At 48.8% G+C, this 19,157-nt stretch overlaps 1 protein-coding gene across 1 annotated transcript in view; it reads left to right on the top strand.

Moving 5' to 3' along the window:
• CHD3 (chromodomain helicase DNA binding protein 3) overlaps window positions 1–19,157 on the top strand; it is a 150,989-nt gene that overhangs the window by 32,684 nt on the left and 99,148 nt on the right. Inside the window, exons 5-7 of the mRNA XM_058184225.1 lie at window positions 10,059–10,327; window positions 12,784–12,914; window positions 17,631–17,778. Of these exons, the coding sequence (XP_058040208.1) occupies window positions 10,059–10,327; window positions 12,784–12,914; window positions 17,631–17,778 (548 nt within the window). The remainder of the gene's footprint in view (window positions 1–10,058; window positions 10,328–12,783; window positions 12,915–17,630; window positions 17,779–19,157) is intronic.

Consider the following 19,157-nt stretch of genomic DNA (forward strand, 5'->3'; position numbering starts at 1 on the left):
GCAAGGCTCCGCCCACCCACCTGGATGTGGTTACTTCCTGGTTTTAACCAAGAAGTAACCAGTTTTTTACCCTTTGCGCATGCACAGAGGGTCCAAAATTGCATATGATGCGTGCGCGCAGACACAAACTTCCAAACCGGTAGGGAAAGTAAATAGATTTCACCCCTGATCTATCATTAGCTGTCTATCACCTACTTATCATCAGTCATTGTCTGTCTGTCTGTCTGTCTGTCTACCTCTCTATCTACCTTTCATATTGTCGTTTCCTTCTGCGGAGTTTTCCTTTGATGAGTCCTTGAGACGGGCAGCCAGATAAACGGAAGACGAATCCGTAAGATTTGCGGAGGTCCCAGAACGCGTCTCCCGGCCCACTGAGCCCGCAGTGCACAACTCTCTGTGAATAGGGTGATGCTCAAAGAAAACCCCAGGTTCTCTTTTCTCCCACCCCCCACACCCCTACCCCCCCACCCCATCCCTTTCTAATATGATCCTACTCAGGGGAGGGTGGATGGGTTTAAGAACCCAAGAAGCATTTTGAGAGGAGAGGGTTCCTTCTGCCGAGATCTTCTCTCGTCTTCTCTCTCTCGGGAGACGTTTGTCGGGATTGAAATTCCCTGGCTTGTGCCAAGGGAGCTTCTGATCCCCTTCTCCGCCTCCCTGAGCGGCAAAAGTCACCCGGGAGCGGTGATGGTGAGGCGAGGCGAGGCGAGACGAGACGCCTGCCTGGAGAACGAACGGGAAGGGCTTTTCCGCCCACTCCTAAGCGTTGGATGCAGATCCTGCAACCTCCCTCCCGTGCGCCGTGTCCCTGAGACTTCCCTCTCTGGCTGCCAGCCTGCTGTTCTAGCCAGGCGAGGCTGAGCTTCATGTCAGCGACAGGGAAGCAGCCGGTGGCCTTGGCAGCCGCCCCTCGTGATCTCTCCCGGCTTCAGCTTGGCGGGCAGAGACGCGCTCGGCTGCCAACCGACGCTCTGTGACCAGCGGCAGGAATCTGGCACCGGGAATGACTCGCCAGGCCACCTGGGCCTCGGCGGCTTTTTTTTTTTCTTTTTCTTAATAAAGGCGGTGATTTATGCCAGGTTGCCCCGGAGGTGACGGACGGGGCGACAGGCCTGCTGAAGTGGGGCAGAAGTGGGGAGGGGGGAGGAAACCCTCAGCCCGGCTCTAATTAGCTCTAAATCGTTGGGCACTTGCCTGGGCGGGAGGCAGAGCCGTCTGCCTGCCCGCCTGCCTTCCCTGCGGCTGCCGTGGCTGGAATTGGCTCCTTTGATGGAGAGGGAATTCCTTCCTTCCTTCCTTCCTTCCGGGGGAAGCCCCATGGAGCCCTTTGATGTCGGCTTCTTGGCTCTCGGAGGGGCTTCTTCTTCTTCGAGGTCTCTCTCTCTCTCTCGCTGGGCTTTGGGGAGGAGCTGAGCTCCTAAAATCCCTTAACAAGGCCCTGGGGGAGAGCTGCCTGGGGCTTTCTTGTCCCTCTTAGCAACCCTGGAATCGGGGTGGGGGGGAGAGTGGAAAGTGAGGGGGGGGGAATAAAATAGGTCTTGAACCTTGGGCTGCTTTGCAGTTTGGAGAAAGACCCGCCTGAAGTTTCTCCTTAATTCCACGTTGCTTCTCTCCTGGATGAGTTTCCATCCGTTGCTTCTCGTCCTGCCTTCGGGTGCTTTGGAAAATAAATTGACCCCCACCCTCTTCTTTGGGGCAGCCCCTCAAATACTGGAAGACTGCTATCATGTCCCCCCTTCCTTCTATAGACTAGCCAAACCCAAATCCTGCAACCATTCTTCGTATATTCTTCAATAACAGAGTTGGAAGGGACCTTGGAGGTCTTCTAGTCCAACCCCCCCTGCTCAGGCAGGAAAAACCCTGTCTCATATCAGACGAATGGCCGCCCAGTCTCTTCTTTAAAAAACCTCCAGTGATGAAAGCACGCACAACTTCTGGTGGCCAGCAGTTCCACGGGTGAATTGTCCTCACCGTTGGGAATTTTCTCCTTAATTCCAGGTTGTTTCTCTCCTTGATTTATTTATTTATTTTATTTTATTTTATTTACATTTATATCCCGCCCTTCTCCGAAGACTCAGGGCGGCTTACAGTGTGTAAGGCAATAGTCTCATTCTCTTTGTATATTTATATACAAAGTCAACTTATTGCCCCCCCCCCCCCCTCCGAACAATCTGGGTCCTCATTTTACCTACCTTATAAAGGATGGAAGGCTGAGTCAACCTTGGGCCTGGTGGGACTCGAACCTGCAGTAATTGCAAGCAGCTGTGTTTAATAACAGGCTTCTTACAGCCTGAGCCACACCGCGGCCCATCCGTTGATGAGTTTCCATCTGTTGCTTCTTCTCCTGCCTTTGGGTGCTTTGGAAAATAAATTGACCCCCCCCCTCTTCTTTGGGGCAGCCCCTCAAATACTGGAAGGCTGCTATTGTTTCACCCCTCGTCTTTCTCTTCACTAGACTAACAGAATAACAGAGTTGGAAGGGACCCTGGAGGTCTTCTAGCCCAACCCCTCTGCTCAACCAGAGAAACCCTACGCAGGTTCAGACAAATGGTTGTCCAATCTCTTCATTAAAAACTTCCAGTGTTGGAGCATTCACGACTTCCGGTGGCAAGCTGTTCCACTGGTGAATTGTCCTCGCTGTTAGCAAATCCCTCCTAAAATTCCAGCTTGCTTCTCTCCTGGGTTAATTTCCATCCGTTGCTTCTTGTCCTGCCCTTCAGGTGTGCTTTGGAGAATAATTTGACCCCCCCTCCCCTTTTCTTTGGGGCAGCCTCTCAAATACTGGAATCATGCTATCCTGTCCCTCCCTAGTCCTTCTTCTCTCTAGACTGGCCAAACCCAAATCCAGCCACCGTTCTTTGTTGCGTTTTATCCTCCAGTCCCCTAATCGTCCCCCACCTTCTCTTTCCTCGATCATCTGTTTTTAATATTCTATCTCTGATTTTTTTTCCCCTCCCCTCCCCTCCTCTTCTCCTTTCTTTTCTTTTCTTTTCTTTTCACTGCTTAGATGCAGAATTATTCCCATCTGGCCACTGCAATCTCAAGCAAGCAGCCCTATAGCCTGGGCTTTTCTTTCTTTTATCTTGTGGTTATCCTTGTGTTTGCTTCCCCTATCCCCTCCCCTCTCCTCGACACAGTCTTTATTTTCCCCCTTCAATTCTACACACACACACACACACACACACACACGAACCCCCGCTGTGCCTTTTTTTTTTTTTTTGGTTGTTGTTCAGGCCTGCCTTTGTTTCTGAGACACGCCTATTTCTGGAAACCATTTTGAAATTAAATAAATTCAGATCCCTCCCTCCGTTGAACTGGCTGCATATTTTTTTTTTAATTCTCTCTCTCTCTCTCTCTCTCTCTCTCTCTCTGACTCTCTCTCCCTCTCTCCCCCTCCCTCCTTTTAAAAGCCCCGAGCTCGTATTTCTTTTAATGGCATCCCTTCTTTTCTTTAATCGCCCGTCTGCAGTGCATTGTGGGAGGTATCGACCATCAATAATTAAAACGAGCCCAATCCACTCGTCAAAATGAGATCATATCGCGCCAGGCAGCAATAAAGCAGGTGGCTTCCCGGCTTCGTCGGGATAAAATTTTTGAAATGGTTGTGGGAGGAAAGCCCTCCCCCCCGGACTGGAAAAATGTACCCCCCACTAAAATAGATTTTTTTTTTTAATGTAATAGAGAGAAAAAATATTATTTATATTCATTCTCCTACGATATAGAGAGGTCTCGTATTAAATCGTATCAAATTTCATTTTGTTCTGGCTTTACCTCGGTCAGGCTTTTTCGGAATACAAGTAATCCTTGTCTAGTGATTGTTAAGTTACAAGGGACTTGCGATCCTTTTTCACAGCCTCCCCATGCTCACCTGATCAAAATTCAGACGCTTGGCAATTGACTCACATTTATGACGGTCGTAGTGTCCCGGGGTCAGGTGATCCCCTTTTGTGACCACCTGACCAGCAAAGTCCATGGGGACACCAGGATCGCTGATCAACCAGGTTACTAACTTATCAACCGTCGTGATTCACTGAACAACTGTGGCAAGAAAGGTCATAAAAACGGGGCCAAACTGAACAAATGTCTCGCTTAACAACCGAAACGTTGGGCTCAATGGTGGTTGTAAGTCGAGGACTACCTGCATAGCTCCTTGCATGTCATTCGAGGTCCAAGTATGACTTGTGGCCTGAAAAGAAACATTAGGCGTTCCAGATTTAAGGAACGTGGGCATATTTATTTATTTTATTTATTAATTCAATTTATATACCGCCCTTCTCCCGAAGGACTCAGGGCGGTTTACAGTCAAATAAAAAACAGATTCCACAAAAATTAAAAAACATTAAAAAAAAACTAATTCAATTAGGCCGAGAATAGACTAAAACTATAATAAAACCCATATTAAAACTACATTAAGCCAGCCCTGCGCAATACATTTTTTTTCCCCCCGCACATCCCTTTCCCAAATCGTCTGTACTAATTTTCCTGAATTTAAACATGGCTTAAGATTCCTACAATGCGGGTTATAAGTGATCTTCCAAACCGTGGTTTGTAAATGCATCCCAGTTTCTGTTCAGCTGTGATCCACTACCGTGTTTCCCCGAAATTAAGACCGGGTCTTATATTAATTTTTTGCTCCAAAAGACGCATTAGGTCTTATTTTCGAGGAAATATGGTACTAAAATGTGTTCGTCCGGCTGACAATCTTAACTGGGCTTATTTTGGGAGGAGGGCTTATATTACAAGCATCCGGAAAAATTATGGTAGGGCTTTTTTTCCGGTTGGGTCTTATTTTTGGGGAAATACAGTACTAAATGCACCCATCTGGCCGACAATCTTATCTGGGGCTTATTTTGGGGGTAGGGCTTAGATTACGAGCACCCTGAAAAATCACGCTTCCAGTTGACTTTTATTTTCAGGGAAACAGGGCAGGGGTGAAATCCAGCAGGTTCTGAAGAACCGGTAGCAGACTGCACTGGCTACCTGTTGTTTTCCGGGTGCGCTTCAAGGTATTGGTTACCACCTTTAAAGCGCTCCATGGCTTAGGACCGGGTTACTTACGAGACCGCCTACTGCCGGCCTCTATCTCCCAGCGTCCGGTGCGTTCCCACAGAGAGGGACTCCTCAGGGTGCCGTCAGCCAAACAATGTCGACTGGCGGCCCCCAGGGGGAGGGCCTTCTCTGTGGGGGCTCCTACCCTGTGGAACGAGCTTCCCCTCGGGCTCCGACAACTACCTGACCTTAGGACCTTTCGCCGCGAACTTAAAACCTATTTATTTCATATGGCTGGACTGGCCTGATTTAAAATTTTAAATTTTAATTGTGGGTTTTAACTTTTGAAATTTGTATGGGGTGTAATGTTATTTTAAATTTTCGGCATATTTGAATCAGTTTTTTAAGGGTTGTTTTAATTATGGTGTATGTTTCTGTCTGTATTTTATTTGCCTGTTCACCACCCTGAGTCCTTCGGGAGAAGGGCGGTATACAAATTAAAACATTATTATTATTATTATTATTATTATTATTATTATTATTATTATTATTATTATTATTATTATTATTATTATTTATTATTATTATTATTATTATTATTATTTTGAGTAGTTCGGAGAACCGGCAAATACCACCTCTGGCTGGCCCCAAATCGGGGTGGGAATGGGGATTTTGCAATATCCTTTCCCCAGGAGTGGGGAAGGAATGGGGATTTTGCAGTATCCTTCCCCTGCCACGCCCACCAAGACCACACCAAGCCACGCCCACAGAACCGGTAGTAAAAAAAATTTGAATTTCGAAACAGGGTACGTGACCGTCGTTTGTTATTACATAAGCCATGTCTTGTGGCTCAAAGAAAGGCGAGATTGGGTCCTCGTAGACCGGACGTTCATCCAGATAAAACAATCCCTGCAGTTACGAAGCGAATAACCCCGTCATTCAATGAATCCGGCTTCCCCATGGACTTTGCTCGTCGGGAGGTGGTCAAAAAAACCAAAAAAAAAGCGATCACGTGACCCCGGGAAGCAGCGACGGTCATAAATGAGAACCGGTTGCCAAGCATCCGAATCTTAAGTCATGTGACCGTGGAGGGATGCTGCGACGGCCGTAAGAGTGGAAAACGGGTTCCTCGGTCCCTTTTTTTTCAGTGCCGTCGTTACTTCGAAGGGTCCCTAAGCGAGCTGTTGTGATTCGGGGACTTAACTGTGCAGACCAAAGCTAGGCGGGTCCTGTTGTGATTTTCTGCCAGCCCCAAATCCCAGGGAACCAGAAACCAAAGAATAAGAAAGAGTTGGAAGGGACCTCAGAGGCCTTCTAGTCCAACCCCTTTGCTCAAGCAGGAAACCCTTGTTCTCCTTCTCCAAATAACAGTTGGAGGGGACCTCCGAGGTCTTCTAGTCCTGCTCAAGCAAGAGACCCTATCCCATTCTGGACAAGTGGCTATCCGGTCTTTTTCTTAATAACTTCCAGTATTGGAGCACCCACAACCTCTGGAGGCCAAGCTATTCGGCATCACAGAGTTGGAAGGGACCTTGGAGGTCTTCTAGTCCAACCCCCCCTGCCCTCAAGATTCCTTATACCGTTTCTTTTTTCTTTTCTATTTTTTTTTTTAAAAAAACCTCCACCCACAACTTTGGAATAGGCAAGCTATTCAGCATCACAGAATCGCAGCGTTGGAAGGGACCTCGGGAGGTCTTCTAGCCCAAGCCCTATCCCATTTTGAACCGATCCTCTTGGTAGGCTGAAGGCCCCTTTCCCCCCCATGTTGGGTCAGCATACGGGCTCTTAGCGTTGAAAGCCGATGAAGTCCTGAAGTGCCCGTGCAGAGTGTGTGTGTTTGTGCAGGGAGCAAGATCCGAGACTTGCAAATGATGGATGTCTTCTGCTTCGGGGGTTCTTGGCTGAGGGCTTGTGGGGGGGGAGGTTGTGTTGTTGTGGGGGGGGAGAGATGAAGGCCGGTTGTGTGTGTGTGTGTGTGTGGGGTATTAGGAAGCTTGTGCCTCCGGCCTTGCTCTGCCAAGATTTGAGCAACGTTCCTCCCCATGCTCGGTTGGATTAAACGGGAGCAGCCTTGGTCTGTTCCAGTTTGGCAGTTCTCGCCTTCCCTGGAGACTGATAAGAGCCCCTTTAATCCTACGCTTTGGTGTGCTCTTTGTGTGTGTGTGTGATTCCTGGGGGACGAGGGAGCGGAAGCGATCGCTGTGTGATGTTGCAGTTCGCTGGAGGGGCAGACTCCACTCTCATCTCGGCTAGCCTGTTTTTATTTTGCATTTTCCCACCACCACGTGCAACAGCCAGCTGATTTTCGGGGCCTTTTGGGCCCACTGGAAGTCGGGAAATGTGCCATTTCTGGCTTCCAGAGGACCTCCGGGGGTGGGGGGGGGAGAGGGGCCGTTTTTGCCCTCCCCAGGCTCCTAGAAAGGCTCTGGAACGCGAAGAGGTTGAAAAACGGGCCTACCAGGCCCACTGTGCCATTGCATGCCAAAAGCAGGGGGTGGTGGTAGAGCGCATTGAATTATGGGGGTGGACATGCGAACACATGATCTCCTCGCGCTCCCCCTGCTTTTTGCACGCTCCCCCCCCCCCCCCCCCCCCGCTTTTTGCTCTTCTGATGTGACGTGTTTGGAGATTTCCAGCCTGAACTGTTTTTAAGAGCGTTTCTTGGACCCCCCCTCGGTGGCTCCGTTCTCACGTTCCCGTTTAGAACCTGATCAAAAAATGTTTCTATTAGGGATCCTGCAGGACTGCACAACTCCACAGGACAGCTCTTTTTCCGGCCGTCCCAAGGAGGCTCCACATTTAGAGGTGGGCTGCACCCGGTTCGGGAGAACCGGTTTTTCAGACCAGCCGTTGGGCCCGCCCCGGAGCTATTCCACCCCATATAATCGTGTTTTAGCTGCCGCGCGCATGTGCGGAAGGCGCGCACTCACGTTTTCGGTTCTGGGTGAACCGGTTGTTACATTATGCGATGCTTCACGCCAGTGGTGGGATGCAGCCGGTTCGCACCCCTCCGGGAGAACCGGTTGTTCACTTTCTGAGCAGTTTGGCGAACTGGCGGTTGGAAGAAATCACGAGGTCAGAGAACCGGTTGTTATTAAATTATTTGACTCCCACCCCTGCTCCACACCCATTTTTACCACTCAGGCGACCCCGAGGACACAGAACAAACCTCCAAGTGGCCTCAATGAGTCTCTAAAACAGTGATCGCTAACCTTTTTGCCGCCGCGTGCAAAAAGCAGGGGGAGCGCGAGAAGATCATGTGTGCGCCTGTCCACACCCATAATTCAATGCGCTCCACCCCCCCCCCCTGCTTTTGGCATGCAATGGCACGGTGGGCCTGGTAGGCTCGTTTTTCAACCTCTCCGCGTTCCAGAGCCTTTCTAGGAGCCTGGGGAAGGCGAAAACAGCCTCCCTCCGCCTCCGGAGGTCCTCTGGAAGCCAGAAACGGCACATTTCCCGACTTCCGGTGGGCCCAAAAGGCCCCGAAATTCAGCTGGCTGTTGCCCGCGTGCGCGCGCTGGAGCTGAGCTAGGGCAACGCTCGCGGGCCCTCAGATATGGCTCTGCGTGCCAATACAGCTCTAAAAGAATTGCCAGTGACCACCTGGAAGGCGTATCAGTCCTTCCCTTCCCCGCCATCCAGTCAGAGCCGAGGAAGCTTCTGGGAGGAGAAGCGAAACGTTTTCCAAGAAAAAGAGAAGCCCAGTTGGCGCTTGGAATAAAAAGCACCGGGGAAAGGGGGGAGGATAGTTGTTGGCCCCCCACGGGGAAGGTCCGCCATCTTGGCGTCCTCCTGGATGCACGGCTGTCGTTAGAAGACCATTTGACGGCCGTCGCCAGAGGGGCTTTTTATCAGGTTCGCCTGATAACGCCAGTTGCATCCCTTCCTGGATCGGGATGCCCTGTGCACAGTCACTCATGCCCTTGTTACTTCCCGTCTGGACTACTGCAACGCTCTCTACATGGGGCTCCCCTTGAAGGGTACCCGGAGGCTTCAGCTGGTCCAGAATGCGGCCGCGTGGGTGATAGTGGGAGCGGCTTGAGGCTCCTATGTAACACCTATCCTGCGCGGGCTGCACTGGCTTCCGGTTGTCTTCCGGGTGCAATTTAAGGTGTTAGTGACTGTCTTTAAAGCGCTCCATGGTTAGGACTGGGATACTTACGGGACCGCCTGCTGCCACCGGTGCGCTCCCACAGAGAGGGTCTCCTCAGGGTGCCGTTGGCCAGACAATGTCGGCTGGCGACCCCCAGGGGAAGGGTCTTCTCTGTGAGGGCCCCAGCCCTCTGGAACGAACTACCTCCAACGTTGCGCCAACTCTCTGGCCTCTGAGCTTTCTGGCGTGAGCTGAAGACTCTTTTATTTCATCGAGCAGGACTAGCCTAATAGTTTTTTTAATAGTTTTTTAATTAGTTTTTTAATGGGATTTAGCAAATTTTTTATATTTCGGCTAATTTAAAATGAGTTTTTTTAAAAAATTTGTCTTAACTTTTGTATTATTGTTTTTTTATCTGGCTGTAAACCGCCCTGAGTCCTTCGGGAGAAGGGCGGTATATAAAAGTCAAAATAATAAACAAATAATTAAATAATTAAAGGGCCGTGATGGCTCAGGCTGTAAGATAGCCTGTTATTAAAACACAGCTGCCTGCAATTACTGCAGGTTCTAGTCCCACCAGGCCCAAGGTTGACTCAGCCTTCCATCCTTTATAAGGTAGGTAAAATGAGGACCCAGATTGTTGGGGGGGGCGATAAGTTGACTTTGTAAATATACAAATAGGATGAAGACTATTGCCTTACACACTGTAAGCCGCCCTGAGTCTTCGGAGAAGGGCGGGATATAAATGTAAATAAATAAAATAAAATAAAAATAAAATAAATAGTCTGTTTGGGGTGTGTGTCTCTTAATCTTGGTGGTGGAGGAAAAACGAGGGAATATCGGTCTGGCCATCCAGATGTCCTTTCAGTCGGAATTCAAGGCAAGCGTGTCGGCTTTCTCACGCGGAATTCAATGACTTTATTTGTTTTTTTTTTCTTTTCCCTCTTCCCCTCCCTCCCTCCCTCCCTCTCTCCAGGCCTCTCATTGCCAAAAAGAACCCCAAGATCCCCATGTCCAAAATGATGACCATTATGGGAGCCAAGTGGCGGGAATTCAGTGCCAACAACCCCTTCAAAGGATCGACGGCTGCGGTGGCCGCTGCGGCCGCCGCCGCTGCGGCGGCCGTAGCTGAACAAGTCTCGGCTGCCGTGTCGGCCGTTATCCCTTCGCCTGAGCCCCAACACCTGCTGCAGCCCCCGGCTCAGCCTCTTCCCATCCGCAAAGCCAAAACCAAAGAGGGCAAAGGTGAGTAGCGGCCTTTCTCCGGAGGGTGACGGGTGCAAAGAACAATGGGGGAGGGGCGGTTTCTGGCTGGATCGGGTCAGCCGTTCGGTGGACAGAGGCCGGTCGTCACCGATAGGGAAATTGTAATGCTAAGGAAGAAAAGGCACGAAGAGAAGAGAATATTTGTGGCTCGGGGTTTGAAATGAGGGGTCCTTGGTGGTCTCTGAGCTGGGTGGGTTTCTTGCAGGTGTTTTATGGACCAGCTAGGGAACAACATCAGTGCTAGAAGGGAGTGGGGTTTGTGGAGAGGAGGGGGGGGAAGAGGAGGAGGAAAGAGAGGAGAAGAGGAGAAGGAAGGGGAGGACTGTGCGGTCCTTGGTGCTCTCTGAGCTGGGTGGTTTTCTTGCAGGCATCTCATGACCCAACTAGGGAACACCATCAGTGCTAGAGCGGAGTAGGGTTTGTGGAAGGGAGGAGGAGGAGGACTGTGAGGTCCTTGGTGCTCTCTGAACTTTGGTGGGTTTCTTGCAGACGTTTCGCGAACCAGCTAGGGAACATCATCAGTGCAAGAACGGAGTGGAGATTGCAGGAGAAGGACTCTCTGAGCTTTCTTGTCTTCTTACAGATGTTACCTGACCCAACTAGGGAACGTCATCAGTGCTAGAAGGGAGGGGTGTGTTTGGAGAGGAGAAGGCGGGGAATTGTGGGGTGCTCTCTGCACTTGATGGTTTTCTGCGTAGACAGGGCTGACCGCAGAATCCGCTCATTCGACGTTTCACGAGCCAACTAGGTCATATTATATCATCAGGGCTACAAAAAGACCAGAACACAGAAAAGTCTCTAACTGCTCATACCCAGATAAGCAGGGATTAACGCCAGACAAACAGTGTAGCAGAAAACAATACCCTGATCAAAGAACAAACCAAGAGGCTACTACACTCCCACCAACATAGGCAGGGCAAACTATTGTATCTAAATAGGGAGCAAACCCCACTCCCTTCTGGCACGGAGGATGATGCTCACGAAACCTCTGCAAGAAAACCACCAAGCTCAGTGAGCACCAAGGACTCCACAGTCCTCCTCCTCCTCCTCCCTCCTCTCCACAAACCCCACTCCCTTCCAGCACTGATGATGTTCCCTAATTGGGTCATGAAACGTCTGCAAGAAAACCACCAAGCTCAGAGAGCACCAACAACCCCATAGTTCTCCCCTTCCTTCCCGTCTCCTTCCTTCCTTCTTCCCTCCCTCCCTCTTTCCTTCCTGTCCTCCTCCTCCTCCTCCTCTATTCCACAAACCCTTCCAGCACTGATGATATTCCCTAGTTGGGTCATGAAATGTCTGCAAGAAAACAACCAAGTTCAGAGAGAACCAAGGACCCCACAGTTCTCCCCCTTCTTTCCACCTCCTTCTCCTCCACCACCTTTTGCTCTTCCTCCTCCTCCCCTTCTCCTCTACTCCACAACCCCTACTCCCTTCTGGCACTGAGGATGTTCCCTAGTTGGGTCACGAAACCTCTGCAAGAAAACCACCCAGCTCAGAGAGCACCAGGGACCCCCCCCCCATAGTCCTTTTCCTCCTTCCTTCCTTCCTTCCTTCCCTCCCTCCCTCCCTCCCTGCCTCCCTCCCTCTCAGTCCTTCCTTTCTTTCCTCCTCCTCCTCCTCCTCCTCTCCACAATCCCTACTCCCTTCTGGCACTGAGGATGTTCCCTAGTTGGGTCATGAAACATCTGCAAGAAAACCACGAAGCTCAAAGAGCACAAAGAACCCCTCAGTCTTCCTCCTCCTCCTCCTCCTCCTCCTCCTCCTCCTCCTCCTCCTCCTCCTCCTCTACACAAACCCCACTCCCTCCTATCACTGAGGATGTTCCCTAGTTGGGTCACGAAAACGTCTGCAAAGAAAATCACCAAGCTCAAGAGAGCACCGAGGACTCCACAAATAGGGGAGCGCGTCTCTATTTTAGGGTTGAGTTAGTTCTAGGATGAAGCTCAAGAGTCCGGGCGTTGCATCCTGGACTTCAAAGCAGAAGACCTGAGCTTTTACCTGAGCCTCTCAAGAGTTGAGAGGTCAAGCCAGGGATTGTTAACCATATAAAGGGGCCACTTGATTCCTCGGGCTTTCCACCCTTCCGTCGGGCAGCTGCCAACTTTCCCGGAGAACCTAAAAGGGCCAACTATGAATGGTCTCTAAGGCCCACCCCCACCCCATCGCGTCCCGTTCCCCCACCCAGGTTTGATTTTTTGCAAGTGAGCGGAGCGGACGGCAGCCAAGATGCCCGCATTTTTCTGCAAGCATCTGGTTGGCATGCGATTATGCCGGGCATCTCTTGCCAAAGTTCGCCATCTGTTTGCCACTTTGGAGTGTCCCGGAACAACCGGCGCAGCTCTTTCTGACCGGGGGGGTGGGGGGGGACGGGGGCAAATGTTGACTGTTCACCCGAGAGGTCTTTTCCTTTCCCCCCCCCTCCCTCTCCCTCCAAGGACCAGGCCACAAGAAGAGGAGCAAAAGCCCTCGCATCCCCGAGATGAAGAGGAAGGGGAAAGGGAAGAAGATGGCGCCCCTGAAGATCAAGCTAGGCGTGATCGGCGGGAAGCGCAAAAAGAGCAGCTCAGTAAGGCGCGCTTCCAGTTGAAGTTGTGCGTGTGAATGTGGGCCCCCCCACCCCCACCCGGAACTGAGCTTGGCACTTTGGCACAAAATTAGCCAGGAGGAAGTGCCGCCAGTCCACCTCAAAGCGAGCGAATTCCTGTGTGACCGGTGGCTGTTCTGCAAATTAAACTCTTTCATTTACATTTTGCACGCCACGTGGGTTACCACTGGCCACGGGGGTGTGTGTGTGTGTGACTCGAAGCCAGGGGTGACTCCAACCTTGGCAACGATTAAGACCAGTGCACTTCAGCTCCCCACAGCTGGCTAGGGATTTTTTTTTGGCAGTTGGAGTCCACAGACTTTTGAGTTCTGGGAGTTGAAGACTGAGTTCAATTCTGGGAGTTGAAGACTTTGAGTTCAGTTCTGGGAGTTGAAGACTTTGAGTTCAATTCTGGGAATTGAAGACTTGAGTTCAGTTCTGGGAGTTGAAGACTTGAGTTCAATTCTGAGAGTTGAAGACTTTGAGTTCAATTCTGGGAGTTGAAAACTTTTGAGTTCAATTCTGGGAGTTGAAGACTAGTTCAATTTTGGGAGTTGAAGACTTGAGTTCAATTCTGGGAGTTGAAGACTGAGTTCAGTTCTAGGAGTTGAAGACTTGAGTTCAGTTCTGGGAGTTGAAGACTTTGAGTTCAGTTCTGGGAGTTGAAGACTTGAGTTCAATTCTGGGAGTTTGAAACTTTTGAGTTCAATTCTGGGAGTTGAAAACTTTGAGTTCAATTCTGGGAGTTGAAGACTGAGTTCAATTCTGGGAGTTGAAGACTTGAGTTCAATTTTGGGAGTTGAAGACTTGAGTTCAGTTCTGGGAGTTGAAGACTTGAGTTCAATTCTGGGAGTTGAAGACTGAGTTCAATTCTGGGAGTTGAAGACTTGAGTTCAATTTTGGGAGTTGAAGACTTGAGTTCAGTTCTGGGAGTTGAAAACTTTGAGTTCAATTCTGGGAGTTGAAGACTGAGTTCAATTCTGGGAGTTGAAGACTGAGTTCAATTCTGGGAATTGAAGACTTGAGTTCAGTTCTGGGAGTTGAAGACTTTGAGTTCAATTCTGGGAATTGAATTGAAGACTTGAGTTCAGTTCTGGGAGTTGAAGACTTGAGTTCAATTCTGAGAGTTGAAGACTTTGAGTTCAATTCTGGGAGTTGAAAACTTTTGAGTTCAATTCTGGGAGTTGAAGACTAGTTCAATTCTGGGAGTTGAAAACTTTGAGTTCAATTCTGGGAGTTGAAGACTGAGTTCAATTCTGGGAGTTGAAGACTTGAGTTCAATTTTGGGAGTTGAAGACTTGAGTTCAATTCTGGGAGTTGAAGACTTTTGAGTTCAATTCTGGGAGTTGAAGACTTTTGAGTTCAATTCTGGGAGTTGAAGACTGAGTTCAGTTCTAGGAGTTGAAGACTTGAGTTCAGTTCTGGGAGTTGAAGACTTTGAGTTCAGTTCTGGGAGTTGAAGACTTGAGTTCAATTCTGGGAGTTTGAAACTTTTGAGTTCAATTCTGGGAGTTGAAAACTTTGAGTTCAATTCTGGGAGTTGAAGACTGAGTTCAATTCTGGGAGTTGAAGACTTGTGTTCAATTTTGGGAGTTGAAGACTTGAGTTCAGTTCTGGGAGTTGAAGACTTGAGTTCAATTCTGGGAGTTGAAGACTGAGTTCAATTCTGGGAGTTGAAGACTTGAGTTCAATTTTGGGAGTTGAAGACTTGAGTTCAGTTCTGGGAGTTGAAAACTTTTGAGTTCAATTCTGGGAGTTGAAGACTAGTTCAATTCTGGGAGTTGAAAACTTTTGAGTTCAATTCTGGGAGTTGAAGACTGAGTTCAATTCTGGGAGTTGAAGACTTGAGTTCAATTTTGGGAGTTGAAGACTTGAGTTCAGTTCTGGGAGTTGAAAACTTTGAGTTCAATTCTGGGAGTTGAAGACTGAGTTCAATTCTGGGAGTTGAAGACTGAGTTCAATTCTGGGAATTGAAGACTTGAGTTCAGTTCTGGGAGTTGAAGACTTTGAGTTCAATTCTGGGAATTGAATTGAAGACTTGAGTTCAGTTCTGGGAGTTGAAGACTTGAGTTCAATTCTGAGAGTTGAAGACTTTGAGTTCAATTCTGGGAGTTGAAAACTTTTGAGTTCAATTCTGGGAGTTGAAGACTAGTTCAATTCTGGGAGTTGAAAACTTTGAGTTCAATTCTGGGAGTTGAAGACTGAGTTCAATTCTGGGAGTTGAAGACTTGAGTTCAATTTTGGGAGTTGAAGACTTGAGTTCAATTCTGGGAGTTGAAGACTTTTGAGTTCAATTCTGGGAGTTGAAGACTTTTGAGTTCAATTCTGGGAGTTGAAGACTGAGTTCAGTTCTAGGAGTTGAAGACTTGAGTTCAGTTCTGGGAGTTGAAGACTTTGAGTTCAGTTCTGGGAGTTGAAGACTTGAGTTCAATTCTGGGAGTTTGAAACTTTTGAGTTCAATTCTGGGAGTTGAAAACTTTGAGTTCAATTCTGGGAGTTGAAGACTGAGTTCAATTCTGGGAGTTGAAGACTTGTGTTCAATTTTGGGAGTTGAAGACTTGAGTTCAGTTCTGGGAGTTGAAGACTTGAGTTCAATTCTGGGAGTTGAAGACTGAGTTCAATTCTGGGAGTTGAAGACTTGAGTTCAATTTTGGGAGTTGAAGACTTGAGTTCAGTTCTGGGAGTTGAAAACTTTGAGTTCAATTCTGGGAGTTGAAGACTAGTTCAATTCTGGGAGTTGAAAACTTTGAGTTCAATTCTGGGAGTTGAAGACTGAGTTCAATTCTGGGAGTTGAAGACTTGAGTTCAATTTTGGGAGTTGAAGACTTGAGTTCAATTCTGGGAGTTGAAGACTTTTGAGTTCAATTCTGGGAGTTGAAGACTTTTGAGTTCAATTCTGGGAGTTGAAGACTGAGTTCAGTTCTAGGAGTTGAAGACTTGGGTTCAGTTCTGGGAGTTGAAGACGAGTTCAATTCTGGGAGTTGAAGACTTTGAGTTCAGTTCTGGGAGTTGAAGACTTGAGTTCAATTCTGGGAGTTGAAGACTTTTGAGTTCAATTCTGGGAGTTGAAAACTTTGAGTTCAATTCTGGGAGTTGAAGACTTGAGTTCAATTCTGGGAGTTGAAGACGAGTTCAATTCTGGGAGTTGAAAACTTTGAGTTCAATTCTGGGAGTTGAAGACTTTGAGTTCAATTCTGGGAGTTGAAGATTTTGAGTTCAGTTCTGGGAGTTCAATATTTTGAGTTCAATTCTGGGAGTTGAAGACTTGAGTTCAATTCTGGGAGTTGAAGACGAGTTCAATTCTGGGAGTTGAAAACTTTGAGTTCAATTCTGGGAGTTGAAGACTTGAGTTCGATTCTGGGAGTTGAATATTTTGAGTTCAGTTCTGGGAGTTGAATATTTTGAGTTCAATTCTGGGAGTTGAAGACTTGAGTTCGATTCTGGGAGTTGAAGATTTTGAGTTCAGTTCTGGGAGTTGAATATTTTGCATTCAATTCTGGGAGTTGAAGACTTGAGTTCGATTCTGGGAGTTGAAGATTTTGAGTTCAGTTCTGGGAGTTGAATATTTTGCATTCAATTCTGGGAGTTGAAGACTTGAGTTCAATTTTGGGAGTTGAAGATTTTGAGTTCAGTTCTGGGAGTTGAAGATTTTGCATTCAATTCTGGGAGTTGCAGACTTGAGTTCAATTCTGGGAGTTGAAGATTTTGAGTTCAGTTCTGGGAGTTGAAGATTTTGCATTCAATTCTGGGAGTTGCAGACTTGAGTTCAATTCTGGGAGTTGAAGATTTTGAGTTCAGTTGTGGGAGTTGAATATTTTGCATTCAATTCTGGGAGTTGAAGACGAGTTTGATTCTGGGAGTTGAAGATTTTGAGTTCAGTTCTGGGAGATGAAAACTTTTGAGTTCAATTCTGGGAGTTGAAGATTTTGAGTTCAATTCTGGGAGTTGAAGACTTTGAGTTCAATTCTGGGAGTTGAAGACTTTGAGTTCAATTCTGGGAGTTGAAGATTTTGAGTTCAGTTCTGGGAGTTGAATATTTTGCATTCAATTCTGGGAGTTGAAGACTTGAGTTCGATTCTGGGAGTTGAAGATTTTGAGTTCAGTTGTGGGAGTTGAATATTTTGCATTCAATTCTGGGAGTTGAAGACTTGAGTTCGATTCTGGGAGTTGAAGATTTTGAGTTCAGTTCTGGGAGATGAAAACTTTTGAGTTCAATTCTGGGAATTGAAGTCCACAGGTCTTAAGTTTGCCAAGGTTAGTACACCCTCGCTCTAAACCCCAGCAGCTCCGGAGACCCTTTCGACAGTCTTATTCACTTGAGATGCCTTTCAGAAACTGGCGCGGCAAATTCAGGTTGAATGGTTGCGGCTGCTTGCTTGTCTATCACATCATCTCCGTGTCTGCCTTTCTCCCCACCCCCCAACCTTTGCCGTGCGACATAGATCTGCCTGTGGTTCCCCCAGATCCAACCCCTCGTAGCTGAATCGGGTTGGTCAATTCCGTAATTGGTCGAACCTCCCGTAGTTGGTCTGGGTCGGGTAGGAAGCCTCCTCCTTGCTTCTTTTTGCTGGCTTTTTGGGCATCGCTCCGAAGTTGGGGTTACCCTGCCGTCCTTTCCTTTCCCTTCCCCACCGTTCCTCTTCATCTCGGCCTCTTTGTGGCTTTTCCCTAATGGAGGGCCGCTCCGGTTATGTACAGCATCTGTTTCAGAGCGAGGAGGTGGCGGAACCGGAAGAAGAATCCGACTTGGATAACTCCAGCGTTCACAGTTCTTCCGTGCGTTCGGACAGTTCAGGAAGGGTCAAGAAAGTCAAACGAGGTCGGCCTGGACGGAAGAAGAAAAAAGGTGAGGTTAATTCCATGGGTGAAATGCTCCCGGTTCGGACCGGATCGCCTGATCCGGTAGCGATGGCAGTGGGTGGTTTGGAGAACCGATAGCAAAAATCCCTTCCCCCCCCATGTCAAGCTGAGCCACGGGATTATCAGAGGTTTTTTTTTTCTTTAAAAAGCATTTTTTTCTACAACCTCTTCGGCCAATGACCTACAAGGTCCCTTCCAACTCTTTGTTATTCTGTTACTTCATTGCTAAAAGCCTATTCACAGGAATCTTCTCAACTTTGCCCCCCACTTGGAGTTAGATAAGGATCCAGGGAATTCGTATTTTCCCTTGTGGCTACATAGGGATGCTGGGCTGAGCCCTCCTTTGACTCCCTCCCCAGCGTCTGCCACTCCTGCTCTTACATCACCTGGGCCTGGTTTAACGTTCAGAGTTCAAGCCAACGACTTTCTCACGTTCCGCCAATAATACCCGCAGCCTGAACTAAACCAAACCAAACCCCCATTATGGTTTAGCGCTGGGAACGGAACCCCACTCAGAGCCGTGGGCCCCTTTCCTCCCCCCCTTTCTGTGGGACGGCCGGTTGTGCGCGCAAGCGGCTGCAGGACGTTCAGCCCTCGGCATGGTTCGGAGCGGCCACACGGCGTGGGAAGGCTGCAAGGGCCAGCCTCGGAGACTCTAGAGCAGCGGCTGTCGAACCCGAGTTCATTGAGGGCCGCATCAGGGTTGTGTTTGACCTCGGGGGGCCGTGGTGGGTGTGGCCGTGGTGAGGCGTGGCCCTGGCGGGTATGGCACGGGACTCATGTTGGGGGCACCTGTGGTGGCCAAGTGCTAATGCAGGACTTCTATGAGACTCTCTTCACTGTCATTATAATCTTCCTTCCTTCCCTCCCTCCCTCCTTCCTTCCTCTCACCTTCCCTTCCTTCCTCCCTCTCAGTCCTTCTTTCCTTCTTCTCATCCTTCCTTCCATCTTTCCTCCCTTCCTTCCTCTCAGTCCTTCCTCCCTCCTTCTTCTTCCCTCCCTCTCTCCCTTCCTCCATCCCTCCCTCCCTTCCCTCCTCCCTCCCTCCCTCCATCCTTCCTTCCTTCCTTCCTTCCTTCCCTCTCTCCTTCCTTCCTTTCACCCTCCCTTCCTTCCTCCCTCTCAGTCCTTCTTTCCTTCCTCTCATCCTTCCTTCTATCTTTCTTCTCCTTCCCTTCCTTCCTCTCAGTCCTCCCTCCCTCCTTCCTCCCTCCCTTTCTCCTTTCCTCCCTCCCTCCCTCTTCTCTCCTTCCTTCCTTCTTCCTTCCCTCCTTCCTTCCTTCTTCCCTCTCTCTCTCCCTCCCTCCTCCTCCCTCTCAGTCCTTCCTTCCTTTTCTTTTTCCTTCCTCTTCCTTCTCCTTCCTC

The sequence above is a fragment of the Ahaetulla prasina genome, chromosome 4, assembly GCF_028640845.1.
Source record: "Ahaetulla prasina isolate Xishuangbanna chromosome 4, ASM2864084v1, whole genome shotgun sequence".
In the NCBI taxonomy this organism is placed as follows: domain Eukaryota; kingdom Metazoa; phylum Chordata; class Lepidosauria; order Squamata; family Colubridae; genus Ahaetulla; species Ahaetulla prasina.